We start from the raw sequence: 27,868 nt of genomic DNA on the forward strand, positions 1-27,868 counted from the left end.
CAGAATCACGGTCCTCGATGACTCGCTGGGGCCTGGATGCCGAGGATGGACTTGTCCCCTTGAGCCTCTTAAATTGTGTGAATAAGATGTTCATGGTGGCAAGAAGTACTTCTGAGAGGTTGTGCCTGATCTGCACAGAGAAAAACACATAAAGTAAAGGAAAAAGAACCAAGTCTTGGGGACAAGAAAAAGTGTGTGTGTGTTGGGGGAGAGGGACACACTTCAGGCAGGCCTGGGCACACCACTTTCCATAGCTGCCAGGTAGAGAACTACAGAGTCACCAAAAAGTAGCCAAAGGCACTGAAATGTCAAGTGTGAGAGCAAAACTCAGGCAAGGCTGCTCTGGTGAGGTGGGTCACTCTTCTGCTCCTTTCTTTATGCCACCTCTCCTAAGTGAAGGCAGGAGCCAAATGCATGCTGACATGATCTGACCACCATGTACACTTGGACTGGCCAGAAGAGGGATTACCAAAAGCAGTCTGGATTTCAATGTCAGTAGGTAGGGAGGCACACATTAGTTCTCCAGTCCCCACCATTCCCTACTATCTTACACCTGCCAGAACGTTTCCATCTCAGGTGCACAGCCCTAGCAGAGTCCTTGGGAGTGCCTACAAAGGCAGTGCCTAGGAGGTGTACCGCTTCGGTCCCCAGTGCAGTGAACGATCCATCCTGGGGGAAGGCAAGTAACAAAAGGGCAAGGGTCTGGGGCGGAACTGACAGCAGGTATGAAGGGCAGGTGGGCAAGGGGTAAGACCTAAACTAGGGAGCACCACAGCTGGCAAAATGGGCAGAAGCTGGCCTCCCTTTTTCTTCTGAAACAGAAATATGCTTTCACAAAAGGTATTTGCTTAGGGAGTAACAGCTTTAAATGGAAACACTATTCATGACACCCCAGAACCAGGCAGTTGCCCTGAGTGTCCATGGTTCTACAGAAGAGTTTTATCCCAGCTGCATGGAGAGGCCAGTCCGGATCAGAGAAACCACAATTTCTGGGGGTAGGGTCTGGGTATGAAGATTTTTTTTTAAAGCTCTCCTGGTAATCCAGTGTGCAGCCCAACTGAGTACTCTTGAGCTAGATGATGGCAACGTGCTGGAAACCCTTCAGAGGGACAGTGGCTCTGGGTGTCATGTGCTCATGATAACTGAGTCCACGGTCACTGCTCTGCTTCTCAAAACAAAACAGTTCAGAGCAGGGAAGGAAGGAAGTACATCATGGAGCATGTGTCAGACACTCAAGGGAACTATTTAAAGAAGGTCAGAGTTCAGCACCAAGACACCCTCTAGAACAAGTCAGTAATATGGAATTAAAACAAACCTCACAGGACCAACCAGAAATCTGTTCCCCCGAGAATGTCTAATCACTAAAGCGACTGTGTTTTCTGAGTCAGGAATTTGGACAATAATCTGATGGAGACAGGTGAACTCACAGAAAAACCAACCCAGGATATCTGAAATTGGACTTGCCTTTGAAAAGTCAGTCTAGGTGGTTACAAGGACTCTTACCATTATCAGCTATATTAAAACAAAAGCTTTCAGCAGAAATGGAGGAAAAAAAATCCATAATGCAGGAAGAAAATGACTCACTTCATCACTGAAATTTCTGAAAGCAGCCACTCTCTCTTCCACACTTTCCTGATTCAGGGGCACCAGCTTCAAACGATCAATTATCTGTTTAAAACAAAACGCCACCAACCGCTTATGATACAACCATCACAGTCATTTCATCTCCTTAAACACAGTCAGCAGCAAACATGTTATAAAGGGCTTCTTAGTAGAAAATGCTGCTTCCCCACCACACAAAGGCTTTGATTCTAATTTGCTAACTTAATTCCTAATCTCATTTTCTGAGGCAATTACAAAATTCAGAGATTTCAAGTTACTTTCAAAAGCCTCTGTTTTCAGACTAATGGGGAAAGGAATAAGGGAGAAAAGAGGAAGAAAAAAGAGCAACACAACAATTCCCTTCCAATTCCTAGGATCATGATTGTCTTCTTTGCTTAACAGGCAAAGAATGTGGTAACATTTCCTTTGTTTTAAATGAATCCCATGAAGTGTTTTGAATTTCCAGGGCAAATATTAACCTGTACTTCAAACACCCCTCTTGAAACTTACATCAAAGGCTCTGTCGATATGACCACTGTGATACTCATCAAAAAAGGTGATCAAGTCCAACAGAAGATAGAATGTGGAGTCCACAAATTTATTTGCACTGATTCCCTGAGCCCTATACCTGAAAGACAAAAGGGGACAGGGGTAATTATGAATTTCTGCGCAACTTCTAACTTTAGAACAGCATGTGAAAAGTGTCAAAATCTATTGAAATCTCTAGATGAGGTGAATTAAGGAGTAGAAAGTAGTGTTTCTTTTCAAATGGCCAAGAAGTTGACAGTGGATTTGCAAAGAATCCATCTATAAATATTCTGCATGAAGCACACTTCTCTGGCCTCAGCCCCCACCTCAAGCATCCAAATCTCCAGAAAGGATGAGAGGTTCTGATGGGCCCAAAGCCCAGCAGCTACCACTGAGGGTCTGTTTATTAAATGAATTGTTTGATAAGGAGTGTTCTTCCGTGCTCCCCCAGGAAAGCATCTCCAACCCAATTTTCTCTGGGACACTTTATCAGGAATATCTGTAGAGGGCACAAAAAGTAATGACTGTTACCTCAGCCTGGGAGTTCCATCAGTTCAAGTCCGATAATCCAGTTATCTCACCAAGGAAGGAAGGTACCTTCTTAAACACTGGCCACTACCACCTCTAAGAATTCCCTATCGAGCCATCGCTAGCTTTGTCCCAGAATGTCTTAGAGACGGCTGTTAACAGGCAATAGAGGAGTACAATGCCTAGAATTAAACCCTTAGTGCAGGATTAGAATGTTGAGATGTGCTTTCATACCTGCTTTCCGGCAAAACTCTGAAAGTCTGATAGTGGGAAAACAGGAATTCTCAACAGTCCTGGAGGGATGGAAAGTCTCTGGGAGACTACTTGATGTGACTAGTAGAACTGAGGGTGCATTTGGTGGGCACTGTCACTGGGCCCCCGCAGAGCCTCAGAGCCAGCTCTCAGCCTTACCGTTCCGCAATGGAGAGTGCCATGTTCTTCAGCCTCTCCTTGTTGGACTGTGGTGCGCTGATCTGGGGCACGACGGGGCTGAGTAGCTTGTTCATCAGCTCCAGCACCTTGTCAGCATTCTGTCCAATTGTTTTAAAATTAAAGGAGGAATCGGTTAAATCATTAGTAAAAGAGAAAAGGAAAAACAAAATAACCTGAAGAAGGAACTTTCTGATATGATGGATAAAAACGGTTCTGTATCTTATTCTGGATGATGGTTACAGATATATACCCACGGAAAATTCGCCAAGCTGTACACTTAATGTTTGTATATTTTTCTACATCTTAATTAGAACCCAATCAAAACATCTTTAAATTTAAGAAAATGAATTATAAACCTTCTTTTGGCCTACTTTTCTCAGTTTACAAAAAAAAAAAAGAACATAATCTTTTTTTAGGCCACACAATGATCAGCAGTCACCATATGTTCTTAATGTCGAAATACTTATTCTAGTTCTCTCAAAACGCCTCAGCTGTCATTTCCTTCCTTAACACACAGTGTTCACCAGCATGTCTGTGGCTACCAGAAGGGTAAGCAGGAAGGCATTTTCACCCAAAGTTTCACCATCGAAATGTGATGGACGTTTATTCTGCTGCCAAATGAGACTAGAGCTCACAGCCTGCAGGATATCCTTGCAATATGTTACTCCTGTTTGGCCAGAAATACCTTATGGGCAGAAATAACTCTGTAAAATGGGAATTTCACCCTGACCAGATCACTAGCTGCCTAAGCACTAGGAGACAATGCCTCAGCAGGACAGTGGTATGGTACAGCAGTGCATCGTCAAAACGTTTGTGCATTTAATGCCAAAAGGCTGACAAGTCTATTAAGTAAGGAGAAGGAAAAGGGCATATTTTACCTTGGCAAGGTCATAGAGCTTTGCTGCTTCTTCAAAAAGTCCTTTATTTTCTGCCACGGAAGCAACTTTGTTGATAATAGGCTTTGTGTCACTAGTAAACTTATCTATGACTCCAGGCTGACAAGACAAATTATGGAGGGGAGGAGGACAGGAGCACAGAGCTGTTATTTTAAACACAGAGAAGCAGTTGGAATCTGAAAACTACTTTTACTGAAAATGCTCGCCCTGGGCAATGCATATATGTCATCAGCTAGACTCTGGCTTTCTTGAAGATGTAAGATCCTATTAAACACATGAAAGGAACCAAGGAAAGGACACATGGAGCAGGAGACTCACAGGCAGCACAGAGGAGCCTGCAATAAGACATCTGTGCTTGTTAATTGTCCAAAATGATCCAGAGGGTAGGTGAAATAGCCAATGATCTTACATTTGCTGATGAGTAGGCACTAGGTGGAAAAATCAGGAGACTCACATAAAATATCGGAAAGATTTGGGATTTCCTTTCTAAGACAGATGGCAAGAAACTCAGCGCTGAAAAAATATATGGCAAGGGGTGTCAGGATATTGTTTAAAAAGATCGCCATCCACAATCACCAGCAGCCAATGGTCAGGAGCATGTAAGAGGCCTTAGGAAGCACAGAAGAGCTAGGGTGGCCTCTCCTTCTACCAGGGAGGCAGCACAGAAGAAAAGTGAAGAGCATGGGCTCTGGGGTCAAATTCCAGTTCCCCTTCCTACCAGCTGTGTGATCTCAAGAAAATGAGCCTCTTTCGCCTCCATTTCCTCACTTGAAAAGCATCTTGTTGGATTATCATCATGGTGGCTAAATCAGAAAACACCTGTGCAGCGTTCAGCACAGTGCCTGGCAAATGTCACTGCTCAAGAAGCATGGCCATTGTCACCGGCACGGTCACTAGCCTTTCTTCTGAGCTGGAGAGTGTGAGCCCTGTGAGATCATCCTGAGATTGCTGGGTCCAAGCCACCCATTTTTACCAGTGAGGAAAGTGAGTCTCTGAGAGAGGCCGGTGTCTCCCCAGGGCCACAGGGAGAATGTCCGAGGCGGATGAGGACTGGTTTCTGACACCCATGCCTCTGCCCCTCCTCTAGGCCTCCCCAAGCGTGTGACTCGGTGCAGGGAATCACTAAGGCTCACAGGCACAGCTGTCTCTCTGGGGTCTGTGTGAAGTTCTGAGCCCTCACAACCACCTTCTGAGAGAGGTCAAGCACATTGCTAACTTCGCTATCTGGGGACAGGAGGTGCACTAAACAATTTCTTTCCTTGCATATCTTCTGAGCCAAGAATGGCAGAAATGTGGTCTTCTCGGCTCAAAAAATGGCAGGTATGAACAAATGAGTCCTTGGGACTTAAAAAAGCCATCTAATCAGAGCACCTGGCTGGCTCATCAGAAGAGTGTGTGATTCTTGATCTCTAGGTTGTGAGTTCAAGCCCTCCATTGGGTGTAAAGATTACTAACGACCAAAAAGCTACCTCATCATCAATTTATATATTTTACAGAGAAATACAAATGTGTGTTAAAATCAAGGGCATTATTTGTAGCCCGTGATTTTCATTCTTCGTTTTTTAAACTAAGTAATTTCATTCAGATTTGCATCTTGAGTCCTGAAGTCTAACTACATTCTTTTGACAATTATACAACCCTAACTGCCAATTAACATATCACTACGGGTGCATTTAACCCACCTTTCTACTTCCATCATTCTCTAGTTTCCCAAGGATCATATCGAACTGTGGAGACAAAAAGTTTACTCAATTTACTGGGAAAGAATATATGCATAAGCCCCAATTCTCTGGAGATGTAGGAGGGGGAAGAAAAGAGGGGAGGTAGGAAGAGTTTTACATAAACCAGGACACAGTGAGATTGAATCAGTATTTTCATTATCAGAAACCAAGAAACCCAAGAGAATGGAACACCCCCCCCCCCCCGACCATATCCAACACAGCCATGCTGCGGGGACCACACAGTAGCATGCGCATGTGCACTGCAAATTGTGGGTGGGAGAGAAGAGGGACTGACCTACCTCTCGACTTTCTATCACAAGCTCACTCACGCAGCGCAAAAACATGTTTTCTCCTTGACTATCTTTCTCGTCCCTGGAAGGAGACAAAAGCAACGTGGTTTCTGGCATGGCCTTGAGGCTTCTGATAGTCCTCAGGATGCCAGAAACCAAAACCAGCTCAAGTAAATGGTCAAAATCAAGTTTTACCTGAGGAAGTAGAAGTACTGGAGTGCCTCCCTCGGGTCTGTAGACTCAAACTTGCGGGTGTAGAGCATAAGCAGCCTCACAAAGTTCAGCCGCCGGACGCAGGGAGGGTCTCCAGGCTCGTGGCTGACTGCACCATGGGGGACAGACACGGTCACACCCATTGCCCCTATGACCCAGAAGCCAGGGGCTACAGGAATCCAAACCCCCAGCAGCATCTAGTCCTGCAGCCTGGCCAACACTTGCCAATAAGCTTCAGTACCCTGCACTCCATTTCTTTCCACAGAGTGTGGGAAATGACATTTTACAGAAAATTGCTAGAACAGTGGTCTCTGGTTATGGTGTGTGCTCTGGGGCGATTGTGCTGCACCACTAAGAAATCTGCAGGCATTCATCCACATTTTTCTCCTGCCTCTCTTCTGACTCTCCCCTCCCACCCAGGCAGTCATTCACAGAAGGGGGCTGCTGGGGTGTCCAGTTAGGGCCGTAACGGGAACATGACTCCCGACTCTAGGGACTGCGTCTTCCACTCCCATTGAACAGAGAGCCTGACTGGCCACAGGGCTGGCACTCTGTACAGTGCTGTCTACAATGCTCCAGAAGGATTCAGACTGTTGGCCCAGATCCCTGCCGGCTGCAGTTACGTGTCTGCTGCCGCCTGATGCGGGGTATGTTAGGGTGACGCCATTGCGGACAAATACTCACGGAGCTGAGCACTCTGTCCCGAGGATTTTAGAAGCAGCTTCAGCTCGAAGAGCACCAGTGCCACGTGGACAGCATGGCAGCGCAGCCGCTCCATGCGGAAGAGAAAAGCAATGGCAGCTTCGAACTGTGCCGTCAGGAAGAGGACTTGGAAGTAGAGGAAGGGCTGCTGGTTCACCGTGAAGTGGGACTCGCCTGCGGGCCAGGAGACAAAGCGGACTCAGGAGTCAGACAATCAGCAGCCCTGATCCCAGCAGAAGCCCTTGCTGGAGGGATGAAGGGGCCCTGGCAGACACAGTGGACTGTGGACTGCCGTGGGAACCACGACCTGGCTCCACAACCTTCTCCAGCCTTCACAACACAACTGTCAAGTAGGGTCATGCTGTAAAACCCAGACCACCTGCACTAGGCGGGAGAGCAAGAGAGTACAGGCCCTAAAATGCTACATAAAAGAGGCTGTTGCTCCCCTTCACCCTGGTAAGAGTCACTCAACAAGGAGAAGAAGGAAGATTTCAAAGAGGCTTCCATTCACTCAGATTCACGGGTGTGGGAATTCAACAAATGCTCACCATAGGTCGGGATCTTTTCTTCCCCAAATTCTTACCCAGTAAGGAAGGGGAGCTACTTCCCCCTCATCTGTGCTCAGATACGGACATTACGAGACCCACAAGGAAGTAACAGCCAAGTCCTCGCTGTGTCTGTCCCCGAGCAAAGCTCTACCGGGGCAGTTCAAAGAACTAGGGAGAAGAGCTTACGGTATGTGACTGTATTAGTCACATACACTGCTAAAAGCTCACATGGCCTCTACCTGAATTTAACAATCACTGTTTTGTTGTGTTAGGCTTTGAAGATCCAGAGTTCAGAGATGAAGGACCTTCCCAGAGGAAAGCTAAGTTGTGACCTTAGGGTGACCAGACAGAGAAGGTGGTTCTGTTCAGGATATCTTACCATAGTCTTCCAACAACTGTTTCTGGAACTGTGAAAGCGTGAGTCTGTCTTGTGGGGAGCTGGTGCCATCGTCATCGAAACACACTTGGTTCAACTAAACCCCCAAGAGAAACACACACATTGGTACAAATTACTTCCTGAGCCAGGCGTGCAGAGCTGTGGCTGCTCGGCAGCTCAAGGCTGTGCTAATGGCCGTGGTGACTAACGGGGAATCAGACAACAGAAAACGGGGTCAGGAGACAGGAAGTCTACTAGCCCTGGAGCCTGCTGGCATCACATATTAAGCAGGTACGAGCTGCATGCAGAACGTGAGCAGAGGGAAGGGGTGAATGCCCTGCTCAGGCAAGGGAAGCAGCGCCTGCCTTCAGCCACAGGTAGTCCTCGGTCTTATCAGCTACTTCGCTCTGGTTGTCAGTGATGTCACATCTGCCAATGATGCAGTACACAGCCCGCTTGTAGGGGTCCGTGTTGTTCCTGAGGGCCCTGCGGTAATGCAGTCGGAGCTTGTTCTCCGTGGCGGGAGACAACCTAAAGACACAAAGGCAAGGAACACATAGATCCACATAAACACTAAAGACCCTCAAGGGCATCTGAAAACACCCAAGGCCCCAACCATGTAACAGAGCTAGGAAGGCTTCCTTCACAGACACTGTCCCCAACTGTAGCCCCTGGGTACCACACTATTTTGACCCGCCATGCTGCTACCAGCACTTGCATCTCCTTGCCTACCTACCATCTTCCTCCAGTCAAGACCTTCAGGAAAAGGTGAGAAATGCTGGGGAATTAATATTCCAGCCCACTGTGCAGCAGTCCTCAAGCCGTGACAGACATGAGTGAGCCCTTCCCTTACCTGTCTTAGCTCCCCTCTGGCCTCTTCACTCCCTTGTACATGTCAGATCACCTCCCAAATAAACTAGTTACACTCAAATCCTTGTCTCAGGGTCTTCTTCTAGGGAAACCCTAAGCCATGAACCCTGCACTAGGGTTCTCTACTATAAGCAAGACAGGGGCTTATGGTTTAAGAGGATCTCTGGACATGGCATTATTGACCCTACCTAAAAAACTACTTGAAAAGTAACTCTAGTATTCCACAGGAGAAAATGGAGTGACCACCATTTTCTCCTTCAGATACATGTACGTATATTTAAAATTGGATTTGAATGAGTAACAACTAAAGTCTAATTACATTAACAAAACCCAGAGAAATCCCTAGCAGTTCCTTAATGGAAGAGAACTAAAGACAAACAGAAATAACCCCCTGGCTTAGTTTCAGTGATTACATTTCAAAATTACTAACTTCTCATTCTAGCCTTCGAGCTACAAAGTATGTGGCAACATTTTCATAGTGGGCCAACTGGAAAAGCACCACATGTTAAATGAAGTGGAATACAACAGCTTCATTTTATAAAGCACGCTTGAAATGCCTGGGATCCACAGAGTGGTCAAATCACTCTCCCAACCACAGTCCCTCCCACTGGTACAGAGAAATGCCCAACACACACACACATGTAAGTCTAGACAGCAGTATCAGAACGGTGCTCTTTTAATGTTCTCAACTGCTATTCCCAAGACAGCTCCACTTGCTTTCTAAACTTCATTTTTTTTTTTCTAAGCAGGAGCTTATTCTGAGTCATGCACGGGTCAAAGGGCGATGCCAGTGGGGGCCGCCCTGCTGACTCCACATGGCTTCTTCTGGATGCACCATCTTATTCACCATACCTTCTGTCCTTGCTGTTCATGTACTCCTGGAACCAGGTTTTAAACTCTCCCAGCTGGTGCTGGGCTCGGTTAACCACCTGTGAAGCGGCAAACAGGTCCCCACAGCGCATGCAGTAATAAATTAATGCCCACACAGGATGGCCTTCCACCTCTCCATCCTAGAAGAGGAAAGATGCTCAAATAAACAAGCAAACAAAGCTAGCTGGCGGCTTTCTGATGCATTCACCTCTCCTCACATTAAAGTCATTTCAATTTCAAAACAGCCCTGCTAGGTGCGGACCATTAACAGCATCCTCCCTTCCTGTTTTACAAACAAGGAAACTGAGGCAAAGGGATGTGAAGTAACCTGTCCAAGGTAAGCTGGTAAACGCAGTCTGGCTATAGAGCTTTTCTTCAAGAGCATTACGTGCCCCACGTGACTGACAGCCAGCCTGTGGGTTCAGCATAGAATTCTAGTAGCCAGTATCTGGGTGACATGTTCTGTGACAATTCACAGACACTCATCCTTGCAACCCCCGCAGAGCAAGGGCTGAAGATGTTTACTGAGCAATAAGAGACCATCAATATTGCACTTGAGTTTATAATATGTTCACTACTGAGACCAGTCAGATGGATACTGGCACTCTCAATCATTCCTCAGTTCATCCACTGATTGAGTACTTTGGTTCTGGACACAGTATTAGGCAGGCACTGGGGAGCTGAGAAGGCAACCCCATTCCCAGTCTCCCTGAACTTGAGCTTATCTATCCTCAAACAGGTTTTGTCATCATCTTGGCAGACTGTGATTACTTTTCTCTCCACTTCTCCCCAACTCCTCCGGACAGGTGGGTCTCAGATTTCCTTTCTCGGTCCCTCAACCACTCCCCCCACTGGACTCTTTATAAAACCGGATCCAACTGTGTCACTTCTAAACTGCAGACCTACACCTGCTGGCCAGATGTTTGCCAAGCCCTGCCACACGACTGAGATGCGAGATACCCTTTCCTGCCTCCACATATGTGTTCATGCTGTTCCTCCAATTGAAATACCCTTTTCCAAGACCTCTGGCAGATAAAGCCCTATCCTTAGAGGGCACTGCGAACCCCATATCCTTTACAAAGATAGCCTCCTCTGTATCCCACCACCCTTGGTACAAAAGCTCCAGTTTAGTGCCTTGCACATGGTATAAAAATGTAATTCCCCCAACTGGACTAGGAGGGGCTGAACAGTCATATTCTAGGAACTATATCTAACTCCAATCTTTCAGATGTCTGAGCCAGCAACCTCAACAGTCATCCCTGACTCTGCCGGTCACACCCACATCCAAGTCTTCAGTAAGTCCTACGGGGCCTCCTTTCCCAATACATCAAGAATCTAGTGACATCCTGCCCGTCCCCCCACCTGTGCCTTCCCCCGCTCTGAGTTGAGCAGCCAAACCCAGCCTAATACTAGCCTTCCAAGGCTCCTGAGCCTTCCTCCTAGCCCCATACTCTGCCATACAGCAGTTTACACATGTCCACTTCATTTTAACTGCAAATGCCTATCTGAGAGAGACTGCTGCAGGTGTATAACTCAACACACGGAGAAAGATGCCAGTACCTGAAGTCCAGGCAAGGGAGCCGGAAGTTTGATGTTCAAGAAACTTCGAACCAATTGGTAAGTCCCAGGCACCCCGCCTAGCTGGGCCTGATGCAAGTTTCCAAAGACAGTTACAAGGGTATAATTCTTATAACTGGAAAAATTGAAAAGAAAAAAGAGAGGTTGATAACACATATACATATCTGTGTACCCGCTACATCCATGCCATTAGACTGTGCACTGCACAGGCAGGGCCTGGACTTCAAACCTCACACAGAAGAGGAAACCACACATGTGAAGCAAACTGTATCATTTGTTCAGTGGGGAGCAACCCATTGTAAAGATTTCTCATCACTGTGGATACTCAGAAGAGTCCCTAGAGGAACATAACTGTTGGCTTCCAATGCATTAAGGCCTAATATGCAGATTGCTTCCGCTCACAGCTGAATGTTTTGGTGGATTCTTTTAAAATTTTTTATCTTGAAAAATTTCAAACCTACAAAAAATTAAAAGAACAGCCCAATGAATGCTCCTATACCCTTTACCTAGATTCAGCACTGTGAACATTTGTGTACACATTTTTTTCTCTAAGTAGATTATGTACATATACATACACACACACACACATATATACCACTTTTTTTCCGAACCATTTGAAATCCATAAAAACAAAACAAAACAAACCCTTCTGCAAAAATACAGAAATAAGGGGCTACCTCATCTGTAAACACTGCACCATATATCTCCAAAGAATGAGAACATGTCCCTACCCAACCTCAACACCATTATGACACCAAGAAACCGAAGAGTAATACAACATTATTATCTAAAATATAACCCACACTCAAATTTCCCAGTAACGTCCTTCATAGTGTGTCTGTCTCTCTCACATCCAAGATTCAAGCGAGGAAATGCGTGGCACATAGTTGTCCTGCTACTTCCAGTTCCTTTAATCTAGGGCAACCCTACAACCCCTTTTCACAACACTGACCTTTTTTTTTTTTTTAAGATTTTATTTATTTATTTGACAGAGAGAGGTCACAAGTATGCAGAGAGGCAGGCAGAGAGAGGAGGAAGCAGGCTCCCCGCTGAGCAGAGAGCCCGATGCGGGACTCGATCCCAGGACCCTGAGATCATGACCTGAGCCGAAGGCAGTGGCTTAACCCACTGAGCCACCCAGGCGCCCCAACACTGACCTTTTAAAAAGAATCCAGGCCAGCTGTCTGGTGGCATGTCCTATAAGCTGGACAATTTCCTCATGATCTGATTCAGATTCAACTTTTTTGCCAAGAATCCCACACAGCAGATGCTGGTACTGACCACGGAGCCCCACCACGAGGCAGGTAATATTCGGTTTGATCACTTGGTTAAAATTGTCATTCACCAGACTTCACTGCTGTAAAAGTACCTTTCTCTTTGAAACTGGTAAGTACCCTGTGGGTAATACTTAGGAGTCATGTGGATATTCTGTTTACCAACAATCTTCTACCCAATAATTTCAGTTTCATTTGCTGCCCCTACTGAACCAATTATCACACTGATGGTTGCCAATGATTTTCTATAATTCCCTCTTTGCTTATTTGCTAGCATGCATTTTTAAACCCTGCAGATCCCTAAAATCTGTACCATCTTTAAAGTGCTTCCACACTAAGATGAAATGGTTCTAGTTATAGATACCCAAATGTGGGGTTAATATAATAAAGAACTTTCTAAATATATTTCTTATCCAAAGCAAAACAGACTGACTCAAAGTCAGGTGCTCCATATGCACAAAGATATTCAATACCAGATTAAGTAAAATAACAGAATGAGAGTATGTGAGAGAGACACAGTGAGAGAAACATCTAAATGTCAATTACCGCCCCCCCGCAAAAAGACTCAATGGAATTTGACAGTTACCAAAAATTATACTGACAAAGAATTAAAAAAGCAAACTACATAAAACCACGTATTGTACACATTTGGCTCATAAGTATAAAAAGAAAATAAAACAAAATATTCATATATCAAAAACGGGGGAAAAGGAAATTGAAAAGGTACAGGAGCCTCTGGATGTGGTATAGGGGGCCTCTCCCCTTTCTGCAGGCCTTTTGGCATATCCCTCAATTTCTATAATAAGCATGTAGCATTCTTATAATAAAAAATAGACAAAATTCAATTTAACAAATGTAGTGGGTTCCCCCATCACTGGAAGTATTTAAAAGCAGAGGCTGGAAAAGAGATTAGAGAACCAAATCCTGTGGCAGCTGGGACAAACGGATACCCACTACAGTCTCTTCTGACTTAAATTAAGACAACCCATGTGCTGATAAAGGCCTAAGTTAAAGAAGCAGTCTGAATTCCTTTAGGGCTTGAGAAAAATATAGCCTCCTGTTTCAAATTTGGAATGCAGCAGGGAACAGATCAACCAACCCTGTATTTTCTCAGTATTTTAAGCCTTATATGTAAAAATCATTTGGGACTGGGTCTACTTTGCCATGCTGTCAGCAGATCTGCATTGGCAAAAATTCTTTTAAAAAGTGAGTATAACTGGAGCACCTGGGTGGCTCAGTCTGACTCTTGATTTTAGCTCAGGTCATGATCTCAGGGTCGTGGGATCAGGCCCCACATCAGGCTCCACACGAAGTATGCTTAGGACTCTCTCTCTTTCCCCCTCTGTACCACCCCCCAAAACTCACACTCTCTTAAAAAAAAAAAAAAAAAAAAAAAAAAGATCATCTTGAAATAGTCCTTTTATCAAAAGAGAACAATGAATTCTTAAAAAGCCTGGGTGGCTCAGTGGGTTAAGCTGCTGCCTTCGGCTCAGGTCATGATCTCGGGGTCCTGGGATCGAGTCCCGCATCGGGCTCTCTGCTCAGCAGGGAGCCTGCTTCCCTCTCTCTCTCTCTGCCTGCCTCTCCATCTACTTGTGATTTCTCTCTGTCAAATAAATAAATAAAATCTTTAAAAAAGAAAACAAAAAACATGCCTCGGAGCACCTGCGTGGCTCAGTGGGTTAAAGCCTCTGCCTTCCACTCAGGTCATGATCCCAGGGTCCTGGGATTGAGCCCTGCATCTGGCTCCCTGCTTGCGGGAGGCCTGCCTTCCCTCCGCTCTCTGCCTGCTTCTCTGCCTGCTTGTGATCTCTGTCAAATAAATAAATAAAATCTTTAAGAAAACAAAAACAAAAACAAAAAACATGCCTTGAGGGAGTGATGCCACTAAAATGAAAGGACCATAAGGTTACAATAATTGTGGACAGGAAACTTGCAAGCAGCTCCAGTGCTGCCAAAGGAATTAAGGGAAAAAAATAATTATAAAAAACGAAATTAAATAAGTGAAGTGAAAAGAGTAATAAATGAAATGGGATGACTTACCAGACACAAAACCAAGGAATGCTCGATACCTCTGGTAAAGTCAAGCATGAATGTTAAGGAGTAGATTTACTAAAGAAAAAGTGGTCACAAGCAGTCATATACCCATTAAAAAATAAACAACAAAAACAAACAACCCTAAAGATTCTTATATATTCTAAGAAATTTGGACTCTTTTGCTACATGTAGCAGTACTATAATATACATTAGGATCTTTATGACTGCAGACCAATAACCAAAATTTACATTACAAACATTTAGCAAAAGCCTAACAGAATACTTTATAAACTCTTTTGTACCAACGCAAAAAAGAATAAAACCAAAACAAAACAAAAACATCTGGAGGTCTGGATTTTTCTTAACAAGGGAATGGAAGCTAGTGAGTTTATGTCTGATGGTGTTCATCTCAGGTAGCAACTGTATAATTACTACAGCATTCGGTATAAAAACCTATTCTCTGTGGTACCAATTCTGAACTAACTCAGCTCATTGACAAGGAAATCTGGGACTTTCTAACAAGGATTACTTTATTGCTAAAGGGCACTGGCAGCTACACAGGCTCACTGGAAAGAGCCGCCATATAGCAAGTGTATTCAACCCTGCTTTCTCTTTTCCAATGAGCAGAGAGGGGCCCAGCAGCCCGCCTCTGAAATAAAGAGGGTCTGTTGCACACTCATGACAACCCCTGCCGGCAAATTCAGAGCTGGAAGGAGTGTCTGCAGGGAGGAAGGAGTGGCACGGGCCCTACCAGTGAAGGGGACAATAGTTAGAGTACAAGAGCACAGGCACAACCCCCTCGGTGACCAATTCCAGTGAGTGAAGAGGTGGCAAAGTGACCCAGGCACAAATCACAGGCATTAGCAACTGGGAAGGATCCAGAAGCATAGGGATTAACGGAATAGAGCCAGAAGGAAAATAAAGGTTCATGGACTGTTCCTAAGGCGTGAAGGTGGTAATACTGCCAGGTGTAAAACTTAAAATGCTCAGAGAAAACATTAGGGAATAGGATCCTGACCTAAGGCTGTGGCCTAATAATCCTGATGTCTCCATACTGAGGGCCAGAGAGCAGAGAAAGAGAAAATGAAAAGTCTAACAGCACTCCCACTGGCCATGATTTTATACTACTACAGACCCAGCGCTGGCAAAGCAGTGCTTCTGAAAGCAGGACTGGCTCTCGCTATGGAGCCCTCAGCCCGAGACTGCGGAAGGCCTGAGAATGCGCTGACTTGTGGGGACTGTGAAGCCAACCGCGCCCACTGCCACCTTACCTCTGCTCGAGGTATGCCAAGGCGTGCTTCACAAACTCCATGCGCACCTCCACGCTGTTGCGGCTCTTCAGGGCATCACTCGCCGGCACCAACAACACATCTGTCATTTGTTTCACCATGGTCCACAGGTCAGAGATGTTCTGCACGTTAAAGAGACTGCACATGACAATGCTGCAGGGCCGGAGAAGCAGCCTGGCTCTTCACGGCTCTGAGCTCAGAGGTAGAGAAGGCAGGGCAAGGGAGAGGTTACCAGTTTCTATCTGAGGCCCACAGGCTCAAGCTCGCACGCAAGACACACCTCAGCCCTGCCGCACGCCCCTGTCCCCAGCCAGCTTTCAGAGCACTGACTGTGCCAGGTCCACCATAACCATCTATAGGATGAAGACCGCACAACAGTAAAAGCAACACTGAATTCCAGGGGGTCATCCCTCACAGAGGGTGAATACATGTATGACTGTCCAAAGCCCTAGAAGTATCAACTGAAGTAGCTGCATTTCAGTCCTTACAAGGTTGTTTGAGTTTCTTAAGGCTTAAAATACAGAGTTTAACCTAAATAATACAGATTTTGTCTCCCAGAGACTCTCCAGGGGCCACTGGTCTGACCCCACCTTTGTGTCTCAGCCTCCCATCCTCCTTCCCACCCACTCCCTTCAAGAGACGCCTCCGTGCCAACCTCCCAGGACAGGAACGCCATTCTCTCCATGTTATCACCACACAGATGGGACTCCCTCTCCCCAGAATCCTCCTGGCTGTAAATCTCTCCTTAAAAATGGATTCCCTAAATGCTCTGCAATATTCTAAAGTTAAGAATCCTGGAAGACAGCACTGACTGGAGAAAAGCAGGTGTACACTTTTTCCAAAGGAGGAGAGAAAATCCTGTTCTGTCTCCCACAGAAACTAAAACTGTAGAAAATCCACCCAAATGTGACTCTTTCTAGGTGGAGATGGTAGATGGATTCTTAACTTTTTTCTTTGGATTTAGTTGCACTGCTTTATATTTTACTGTCTAAAAAAAAAAAAAAAAATCAGAGGCATCTTTAAGGACCATAATCTTTCTCCTGCTCCCCATCTGTGTATGAGTATTTGCTTCCATTTTATCCTTCCCTCTTTTTCCCATTCCTCCTGGCCACCTACCCATCCACCCATCCATCCACTTTCTTCCCCCTAGGGGGAGAAAATTGGCCACAGATAAGAACTGGGGGACAGGAATAAGCAATAAAGATGGGGAGTCAGGGCAGAAGGGAAGCAGCGGCCTATAAGCACGCACCTAAAGACCACGCCTGAGTAACGTTGAAGGGGCTCCCTGATGTGAAAACCACATCACCTTTACAGTTCGGCTCATGCAGAACGGTCTGGTAGTTTGAGGAGGAAAACTGGTGAGGGAACAGTTGAGTCCTGACTGGACTTCAAAGCAATACAGCTCAGGGAGACCTCCTGTGACCATTAATTGATCCCGGCTGGGCCTTCTAAAGATGCATTAAAAATACATGTACGTGGCATCATCATCAAAATCCACCCAAAGTTATTTAAAATAAAACTCTGAAGGACAGTTAACATTTTATTCCACGGAGCAGGGCATCTCTTGAGCACAGCTCTGCACCATCAGCGAGCTGCTAATCCCATCTGAACAGATGACAGCAGCATTTCTCCCTGGGTTAGCTCCGGGCACTACCTTATCATCCAGCTCCGCCACCGAAGCACAGAGTTCCACCAGGTTAGGCTGCAGGTGTCCATTTACAATCTTCTCGTTATAGATATAAATCTGAAATAAAAGGCAAAATAAATGGCACAATTTCTATTTTCTCCTCTCCTTTTTAAAACCCCTTGAGGCAGTTCTGAAGCCGGTTTCTGCACAAAGATCACGAGAAGCTTCAGCCAACCTTTCCTTCCTCAGTATGGCTGAGCCATCCATTCTGCCTGGAGGGCTAGGCCTCTGGCCAGCTTCCCAGATATGCCTTTGAAATTCATGCGGCAGCACCAACACAACAAACAGAGCTGCTACCCTGGCCTTCCTAAGAGCTGAAGAGTGGAAGGAGGGTGGTCTTGGTAGAAGAGGACCACAGGCAATGCCGGGCCTCTCTGCCCACCAGACCCTCTGCCCCAGCAAGTTAGGGCCAAAGGGGAAGATGAGATATTGGGAAGACTTCCACTGCTGCTGCCAAAGAACCTGAGGCAGAGTCTGGTAATCCTTCTGGCAAAAGGACTGAAAGGCCCCAAGCCAGGGCTGGTGGACTGAGAGAGTAGTGTCAGGCTGCAGCCCTCCACGCGGGTTAGAAGAGCAGCTGCTGCATGTCCGGGGTACCAATTTTCTCCAGGAAAGAATCCCTGCTCCTTAGGAACATTTTCTTTAAGAAAAAGTAACTACGTGATGTTTAAGGTATGGGAAAACCACTCTTACTTTGATTTTTATTTTAAAAAAACTACAATAGTGATGGTAAAAACTTGTAGGTTCTATACTCTTTGCATCTGAAGTCCCTGTCCTACCAAGCACTGAACAAGGTAGTGAGATTAGACAAATCAGGACCCCACTGAACCTTATTTCCCTCTACTTTATCTGGGGGGATGGTATCACGTAGCCTCCAGGAGCATTACAATGATGAAATAAAATGGTTTTTAAACTACAACGTGGTGGTTATTTACTCAATGTGCATTTATCAGGAGCCTTCCCTTTGCAAAGTACTTTGTTCAACACAAAGATTCTCTCTCCACTGAAGGGGACAACCCTATAAAGAGATATATGACATGGTATCCTAAATCTAGAAAATGTTAGTTTCATGGAGTCTTAATTTCAAAGATACAGAAGAGACAGTTTCTCTACTCACAAGCTTATTATTTCATTAGACCTGAGCTCTGATGGTGGCTGTCGCAATGGGAGGAGTCATCCACATAACAAAGGTGAAATTTAAAGGATGGATGGGCGCCTGGGTGGGCCAGTCGGTTAAGTGTCTGCCTTCAGCTCAGGTCATGATCCCAGGCTCCTGGGATCAAGTCCCAAATCGGGCTCCTTCAACCTGCTTCTCCCTCTGCCTCTCTCTCTCTCTCTGTCTCTCATGAATAAATAAATAAAACCTTAAAAAAAAAAAAAAAAGATGGAGATGCAGCAGGGAGAAAGAGAGAAATCTAAATCTGTTTTCCCTTTAATCTTGACACTATTTTGTGCAGAAGAACAGCAAATGATAATGAAACACACAGGCAGCCAGCACGGTTTTACTCAAAAAGTCAATTCCAGGTTTGTCCTGTCTCCTCAGGGCAGTTTCAGTCCAACAGCCCCTATGCTTACCACTAAGCATCTCAGTCCATCTCTATGCTACTGCATAACCATGATATACAACCAGAACCACAACCCCCAAAATACATGAGCTTCTCCAGGACCATATCTGCGAATGGTAAGTGCACCATGCTTACCAAAGCAGAAAAGCATTTAGAAAATTTCTATCAACAAGGGGTGAAGAAAGATTTCTCATAATACCATCAGCCTACCAGGTAACTCAGTTAATAGAGAGCTCCATTCGCTAAGCAGTGCAATTACCTGAGGCTTTACTGTACATGGGCTACTGCCAAATGCAAAATGTGATGCGTTGGTCAGTGTAAAGGGCAGATTTCCATTTCCCTAAGTCAAATGTGAGGCATTTTGTTACCCAATTTGATGGAATTCTCCAGTGACCCAGGTAGTAAAATATTAACCATCCTCTGAAGGAAAACCCAATTTGTTTTCAAGGTCTGACTTTCACATAAAGTCTTGGTTCTCTTTTACTCCCCAGAGTGCTCACATAAAACTTTCCTGGGTCTGATCTCTGAGAGCATGCTCACCTGCCGGGCGTAGGCCATCTCAATGCTATCCAGAGAACTTCGACCAGGGGGTCCCACATCACTGATGTAACTTGGCTGTAGGTAAATAAACATGCAGCGTTGTGATTAAGAACATCATTTAATCATGTAAAGAAAAAAAAATCTTACACTTGTCTTTAACAAAGCTATGAGAAGTCTCTTTCATACTAAGACTTCTTCAAAATGAGGAATTAGGAGGTTTCAATAGGACAAAACTCTCATCCCATGAATACACAAGAAGAGAGCAGACATGAGACCCAACTGAAAAAAAAATGGGAGGCTAGACAGGCCGTAAGGATATCTCAGTGACTGCTCCTGGAAATTCACATCTTTCCAACAATCGAATCAGTTTCAAGCCCCATTTCCACCCCATCCTCTCCCTCCATGTCTTCACACCAATGAAGCCATTATTATCTGTGGGCCTCCTGTTTCCATCAGTCATATCAGATAGCTGAGAGACTAAAGTGTAAAGGGTTACAATTCAGACATTTCTTTTTTTTTTTTTTAAGATTTTATTTATTTATTTGACAGACAGAGATCACAAGTAGGCAGAGAGGCAGGCAGAGAGAGAGAGAGGAGGAAGCAGGCTCCCCGCCGAGCAGAGAGCCTGACGCGGGACTCGATCCCAGGACCCTGAGATCATGACCTGAGCCGAAGGCAAGAGCCTCAACCCACTCAGCCACCCAGGCACCCCAATTCAGACATTTCTAATCCAAAATCCACCCTAAGAGAACAGCTGCTGATTAACTTTATATATCTGAAGACACAAAGCTGGTCTAAGTTGGGCAGTCATTGATTCATTCAGCAAACATTTGCTAAGCGCCCGCCACATGCAGAGCTGTGAGCAAGTACATCCCCACAGGGATGACAACAGGGCTGCCCATGGAGCCTGGCCCCAAAGAGCTTCCCATCTATGGGGAGAGTTAGACACAAACATATGGAAAATTTTATTAGACTTTTTTTTAAAGAAAGACTAAAGTTAATCTTGAGTTAAGCCTCGTTTCCTACTGTGAACAAGAATGGGTCAAAACTAGGTATATCCTATTAGGTATATTCTTAAATTTCTACATTAGTTTATACTATACTATAGCAAATTCTTTTATGTTTCTTCCATTGAAAGAAAATTCAATGCTGTATTCTCTAAAACAAAACGAAACCAAAAAAAGGAGTTTAAAGCAAGCAGGTTTTCTGGGAAACCAACAGAAGACAGCAGGAAAACTTCTTGGCACTAGCAAAGCTGGCAAAAGGAGCATTTGTGTGGGCAAGTGCTGGGAGTAGGGTGCAGAGGAGAGGGGGAGGAGGCAGAAGGGTGAAGTTCTGAAGAGTGGGTGCTGAGCTGGCAGGACACCTGGGTTCCGGGAGGGCCACTTTACTCCCTGATTTGGGGCTCTGGAGCAGAGCGCATTCTCTTGGAGCCTCAGCTTCTCCTCAGTCGAATGAAGCAGATGTTCCAGACAACCTTGGACAGTCCTCCTTGGCTCTGATTTTCAGCAGTCACTGCTATTAAAAGCCTGAAACAGTTTACTGACCTTGGCAGATGCTGCTATTGACTGACCCAATGATCATTTCAAATCCCCACCTCTTACCTCCACTCCCTTCCACCTTTCCGTCCAGCGTATGGGGTTTAAGACACCTAATGGTGTGTTGGTCAATGTTTTACCACCGGCTTGGGGAAGGGGCCTGAGGTGTAGTGAGTGTCTGCTGGTTTCCGTGATGTACAGATTCCCACCATGGCAGATGTCAAGCTATCCCAAGGAGTATCAGCTAGACTGTCAACTTTCTGGAAGTTTACCTCTACACACTATTGAATATACCCTTCCCCGGCTTCTGCTGCAGGTGGGATCGGCAGTGAGCCCTAGTTGTGGCCTATGAGATGAAGTACAAGTCTGCCGTACATTTTGTGGACAGCTTCTGCTCTTCCTGATGAAGGGAAAATGAAGAGCGTGGAATGGCCTTTCAGGCCCCCTCGGCACTCCCCAGTGTGACAGGACACACAGAGCTGCGGCAGCCATCCTGTGAGCTAAAGCACGTGAGGTGCCACGGAGGGTGGCATGCACAGACAGCCAGGCGCTGGGCCCAACAGCCGCACACAACAACTGAATGAAGGCCCACACTCTCTCCACACCCACAGACTTCTTGTTAGGCGAGAAAAAAGAAACCCTTATTCAAGCCGCCAAAACTGGTCTTCTGTTACTCACAGCAGAAAGCATTCCTGTCCGAAATACAGAATTAGTGAGAAGCACCAGGTGACAATGACGGCTACAGTTACCGAGTACTACTGTGCACCAAGCACTGTCTGAATTCCCACAACCCTTATAATGCACTTTTACTATGTCAACTTTACAGATGAAGACACTAAAGCAAAAAGCAGCTTGACACGGTCACTCCAACAGGAGGCGAGGCAGCCATGGTCAGAGCACAGTCTGGCTCCTCCGGGTCAGTCAGAGCGCCCCAGGGCAACTTTCCAAGGACAGCCATCAAAGACCAAGAGGGCCGTGGGTAGCAACCCTGGCTCCACTACTCACTACCACGTGATCTTGCTCACACACAGTGCTTCGTTGGAGCCTTGGTTTCTTTAGCTGCAAGACAGGAGCGGTAATGGTAACCACCTCGGGTTTGTGACCAAGATGAAGCAAGGAGAAAAACAGTACTTACCTCACAGCACGGTTGTGAGGAATAAGTAGAAAGAACTCAGCACAGGGCCAAAAGCTGGCCCCAAAACACTATTGCCATCTTTTAAACAAAAACATAAACACAGGAATAAACCCTACTGGACCGATGTGGACACTATAGAAACTAACCTAAAATATTTTACTTTGTGCTGGCTGAAAATTCTCATCTCATTTTTCTAAAATAAACACATATTCCTTGAATGAACAGAACCCTCCAGCAGCTCATCCTCTCCTTCTGTACTAATTCTGAGTGTTCCCAGTAACACAGAGTCGAGGACTGTTCTATTAGCCAGACAGCCACCCTTCTGGAACAGAACCAACCATATGAAAGTTGATGATCCCAAAGTCTTTTTAAAAAACAGAGCACTAAATCTATTAACTTCAGTAGCCTAATTGACTAGGAGGATAAAAAGGGGAACACAACACTAAAACACTTCTGCAAGGACATAGTTGTTTCGCAACATATACATAAACAGCCTTGAGAAATATGTTCCAGTACTAAAACCTAACTTTAAAAATTATCCATTTAAAAAGTAGTTGGTTTTCAGCCTTCAAATTTCCATTTAAATTAATTTTGCCTAATGTTCTTGTTTTCAAAGTTACCTTTCCTTCATTTGCCCTTGGCCACGTCTCCATCACACAGCACAGAAAGTCAATTATCCCAGCCACAGGATGTGTACACGCACATTCCTGAGCCCAGGAACCAGCAAACATTCACTGGAATTTCAAGCCCAGCAGCTGCTTAGAAAGCTGGGAGAGTAGCTGCCAGTATGTCGCGTGGGAGTAACATTCCAAACCCCTTGGACACTTGGGTCTCTTGGCACTGGGGCCTGATGGCACCATGATAGGAACAACCGGAGCAGGGAATCAGAGACCAGAAAGGCAGGGAAGATGGGAGGGCAAGGCCACAGAGGGCAGCAAGGGGCTCACCCAGGAGCCCGGAGATACAGTAAGTGAAGAAAACAGCAGGGAGCACAGACATGAGAAGAGTCTTCTCAGAGTAGACAGCAACTCCAAAACAGTAAGAGAGCATTCCAGATCAAGTAGGAAGTGGCTGGAAGATGGCAGCAGGGAATCATTAAGTTTTGTTTACCAACCACTTTTGTGTAAAGAATATCCAGGTCGGTTAAGTGTCTAATTTTTGGTTTCAGTGTAGGTCATGATCTCCCGAACAGAGCCCAGCATTGGGCTCTCTGCTAAGCAGGGAGTCTGCTTCCCCTCATGCTCTCTCTCTCTAATAAATATATAAATCTTTGGGGGGAAAAAACCCATCTACTGACTACATCTAATACCAATGCAGGCATCAGATAAAAACTGACTTTTAAATACTGTTTTAAAAGTTGGCTAAGATATATCAAGGTTTCCCAACACTGTTCAAACCCCGTGTGCTATCATGCGAGCAGCACAGCACTGGGAGTGTTCCTTCCACTAACCACAAGCAAGGATGGCACAGGGGTTCCAGAAGTCTTTCTTGCTTCAAAGCACATGGTTTTTATTCAGACCACAACTTGAAAAGTTATTAACAAATTTTCAATTCCTCTCTTCCTTTAAAAATTACACCTCTTTCTTCAATCATATCCTAAGGAAAGCAATTTCCCAAACTGAATTTGTGCTATAGAAGCATTATTTCCTTTCTGAAAACTTGTTAGAAACAGGTATCATTGACATTTTGTTGCTCTTCTCAGGAGGCCTGGAGGTAAATGTTTTAGGAACTCACCATATCCTAGTTCATTTTTGCTTTTAAAAAAAGTCTCAAAGGGTGCCTGGGTGGTACAGTTTGTTAAGCCTCTGACTCATGATTTTGGCTCAGGTCGTGATCTCAGGATCATGAGATCAAGCCCACATGGGGTTCTGGGCTCAGGATGGAGTCTGCTTAAGACTCTCCTTCTGCCCCCCCACAAACCCTGTTGACACACTCTTGCTCTCTCTAAAATAAACCAATCTTTAAAAAAAAAAAAGTGTCAGCTTTTCTTTATATTAAATTATCCAAATGTGAACATTTTCCTTCAAATGTAAGGTCAGTTCAAAATGATCAAAAGCCTCCTTCCTAAGTAATGACACTGGGTGCCAACAACCTTACTCTTGACAACAGAGTGCCTGGAGAAGAATGGTTTAGATGGCAAGTCATACTTCTTCAGTTATTTCTTCTACTTGTACACAAAAATTCCTTTCATTCCTAAAGGTTCTTTATAAATTGAGAGAAAGCCCCAAAAAGGGACAGGTCCCTATTGAAATGATTAAAATAAATTTCACGTGTAGCTTACCAAGTACTAGCAGCCACCATAAATACTGCTCACATGTGCAGCGTGTGCACTCTCTGCCGTCACCCGGCGAGCCCCTTCACCCAGGTTCTGCTTTCCTTATGACACTTCTTCCAGAGTGGCCATTTATAGGAAAGACACCCAGACCCAGAATTCCCAAGCCTCTGGCCTTCACACTTTGTGATCTCCTATAAATAAGGTAGAGGAAAATGCCTGCCCAAGTAGAAATAACATCACCTTTCCATTATTTTGAAGATTATAAGGGAAAAGCCTGTAGAAATGGCTAAATTGTAAAAGGGCAAAAAAAAAAAAACCAGGTATGGCAAGGATATGGAACAAATGGAATTCTCACCTACTGCTGGTGGGAGGGTACATGGATATAACCATTTTGGAAAATTGTTTGGCAGATTCTACCACTGATGAACACACATATATCCTCTGACCCAGCAATTTCCCTCTGAGCTGTACTCAACAGAGATACAAACACATGTTCACCAAAAGACACGTACAAGAACGTTCACAATAGCACTATTCATAAAAGCAAAGAACTGGAAACTATCCAAATGTCCATCAACCCAAGGACAGATACGCAGATTGTAGTGATACTGCTCAGCCATGAGAATGAATGGTCCGCAGCTACATGCAATGGTAAACAGAATGTTCAGCAAAAGAAGCCAGAAAGTAGAGTACATACTGCAGGATTTCATTTACATGAAATTCAAAAACAGCCCACATTAATCTATGATGTTAGAAGTCAGGACCAGGGTTCCCCTGACGGTGATGGTTGAGAGGTAGTGACTAGAAGGGCACACAAGGAGGGTTGTCCGGGTACTGGTAATAACCTGTTTCTTCATCTGAATGTGTTCCATTTGTGATACTTCACTGAGCTGCATACTTGTAATGTATACACTTCTCTTTATATATGTTATACTTCAGGAAAAAAGTTCAAAGCAAACAGCAACAAACAGCATAGATCCAGAAAATGGTACTTCCTTAGAGGACCTGAAAGGAGAACCATCTGCATCCCTTGCCAGCTTTTACAGCAAAGCGATCCATTCTGCTAGGTGTCACAACAGAGAAGAGCAAAGTATTGATAACTCTCTTCCAAGGGGACTCGAGGTCAAGGAAGAAAAAGTCTACTAAATAGACTAATCTATTTTTAAGAGAAGAGCAATCAAAAAAGAACATCTCATTAGCAGCTTATAATTACTTCCAAATCCCAATACAGACCACAACCTATTAACACCATTTTAAAAAATGAAGTTTATAAAACCATGAGCTGTTCCACTTACCTGTCCAGACTCACAAGAAATTGGGAAAGAAACATTAGGCTGGCCAAGGGTTTTATACAGCTCTTCTTTCCCAAAGATCTGATCTTAGTCTTGGAACCTAAGAAGTGTGCCACCGTGTCCTTAATGAGTAATTTCCTAAGACAAATGTCTTTAGTGTTTATATGGAGGCCAAATTAAATAGAAAAAACTGGTTTTTAAATCAGGAGCACATGTGTGGATACGGGATGTATGAAGTTACCCTTTAGGCATGACAATGCCAAACTTTTCACATTTGATCCAGACATCAATGGAACAGTGGTACAGAAACCAATAGTCCTGGGTTTCACCCGTTTATTATGTGTCTCTCTGAGCCTCAGTTGTCCTAGTTCTTGTGAGAAAAGAATCTAGCTAGCCATGAAACAAATTCCAAGAAAAATGCTTACCAAAAAACATTGAAATGTCTTACACTATAATTTTTACAACATTGTAATTTTTAATCTGCACCTCTAAATCATCTGAAATGACTTGTTTTTATAACAATAGTAAGGGATGACCATTATGCGTCAGGTGTTTACATTATCACTAATCTTCCCAATAATCCCATTTTACCAGTAAAGATACTGAAGGTCCGCAAGGTTAAGTCCCTTGAACAAGGTCTCAGAACTAGTGAGTGCTCAGAACTAGAGCAAGGATGTGACCCCAGATCTGTTTACTCCTCAACACCAGAGTCATAACTGCATGGCAAGTCATAGCTCCCCCCTGGCATAAAGGCAGACATGACAGATCAAGCAAGATGCTCTTTCCTGCCAATCCCGCGATGCAGCCTCAAAGTCCCTCTCAGTGAGGGTCTCCAGGGTACATGAAGTAAAAAAAGCAAGATACAGAACAGAGCGTAGAGAAAGCTAACTTTTGTATAAGAAGGAGGGGGGAAGATAAGAATGCACAGTCTCCTATATCTGTGTTCATATGAAGAAACACTGGAAATACACATAATAATAAGTAGTGATTACATCTGGGGGAGGCAAATCGGGGAGGGAAACAGCTTTTGGGGGACAGGGTACTTTAATTCTTGAATCACATAAATATAATGCCTTTTTAAAAATCATATTTTAGGGGCACCCGGGTGGCTCAGTGGGTTAAGCCTCTGCCTTCAGCTCAGGTCATGATCTCAGGGTCCTGGGATCGAGCCCCGCATTGGGCTCTCTGCTTGGTGGGGAGCCTGCTTCCCCCTCTCTCTCTGCCTGCTGCTCTGCCTACTTGTGATCTCTCTGTCTCTGTCAAATACATAAATAAAATCTTAAAAAAAAAATCAGATTTTAGAGAGGAGAAAACCCTCAACACTACCACCAATCAATAAACACTGGCAATTAAAACAAACCCTATTTAACATACCCTCTCTAAAATCAGTTTCAACATATCTCTAATACTTCAGAGCCCAATGATTTGTTCAGCAAGTATTGCCTGAGCATCTGTTCCAGGCATTCATCTAGGCACTGCAGGGATGAGTAAAAATAAGACAGACAAAATCCTTACCTTCATAGAGCTTACCTTCTACTATGAGAAACAGGCACTAAGCGGTATAAAGACATGAAACATACACAATGGTACGTGGAAGGAAATGCTGAAAAGAAAAATACAGCAAGAAAAAGGGCTACAGGAAGTGTGGAAGAGAGAGGGGCTAGGTTAGAATTCAGATCTCAAGGCCTTGAAGGCCTCAGTGAGATGGCACTGAGTAAATATCTGAAGGAAGTGAGGGAGGTAGCCACACAGCTATTTGGGGGGAGAACATTCTCAGCAGAATCCAATAGGAAGCACGGAGGACCTGAGAGAGGAGCAAGCCTGCCAGCTCTGTTCAAGGAATCTGTTAAGGAGCGAGCATGGCTGCAGCAGAGAGAGCAATGGGAAGAGTGGGATGAGGTGAGCTCGGAGAGAAAACACCACCAGGTCACATGGGGACAGAGAGGTCATGGTGAAGACTTTGGCTTTCACTCCAAGAAAGGTAGGTGTCACTGGAGAATCCTAAGCAGAGGAGTGACCTGATCTAACCTGTGTTTTAACACAGTCATTCTGGTTGTGCTGAGAAGAGACTGCACAGGGCAA

General features: G+C 44.8%; 1 protein-coding gene across 5 annotated transcripts in view; it reads right to left on the reverse strand.

Moving 5' to 3' along the window:
• The window catches only part of NUP93 (nucleoporin 93), a 109,748-nt gene that overhangs the window by 3,262 nt on the left and 78,618 nt on the right, over positions 1 to 27,868 (reverse strand). For 4 of the 5 annotated variants that reach the window (XM_082712505.1, XM_082712508.1, XM_082712509.1 and 1 more), the window contains 16 exons: positions 19,547 to 19,621; positions 17,409 to 17,498; positions 15,737 to 15,876; positions 11,137 to 11,269; positions 9,559 to 9,716; positions 8,202 to 8,367; positions 7,840 to 7,933; positions 6,895 to 7,086; positions 6,193 to 6,319; positions 6,007 to 6,079; positions 5,669 to 5,713; positions 3,969 to 4,085; positions 3,070 to 3,188; positions 2,113 to 2,230; positions 1,585 to 1,668; positions 2 to 130 (listed from right to left, as the gene is read on the reverse strand). In XM_082712505.1, the coding sequence (XP_082568631.1) occupies positions 2 to 130; positions 1,585 to 1,668; positions 2,113 to 2,230; positions 3,070 to 3,188; positions 3,969 to 4,085; positions 5,669 to 5,713; positions 6,007 to 6,079; positions 6,193 to 6,319; positions 6,895 to 7,086; positions 7,840 to 7,933; positions 8,202 to 8,367; positions 9,559 to 9,716; positions 11,137 to 11,269; positions 15,737 to 15,876; positions 17,409 to 17,498; positions 19,547 to 19,621 (1,860 nt within the window). The remainder of the gene's footprint in view (position 1; positions 131 to 1,584; positions 1,669 to 2,112; positions 2,231 to 3,069; positions 3,189 to 3,968; positions 4,086 to 5,668; positions 5,714 to 6,006; positions 6,080 to 6,192; positions 6,320 to 6,894; positions 7,087 to 7,839; positions 7,934 to 8,201; positions 8,368 to 9,558; positions 9,717 to 11,136; positions 11,270 to 15,736; positions 15,877 to 17,408; positions 17,499 to 19,546; positions 19,622 to 27,868) is intronic. The other variant, XM_082712507.1, reaches the window with a different exon arrangement.

The sequence above is a fragment of the Mustela nivalis genome (assembly GCF_964662115.1).
Source record: "Mustela nivalis genome assembly, chromosome: 18".
NCBI lineage: Eukaryota > Metazoa > Chordata > Mammalia > Carnivora > Mustelidae > Mustela > Mustela nivalis.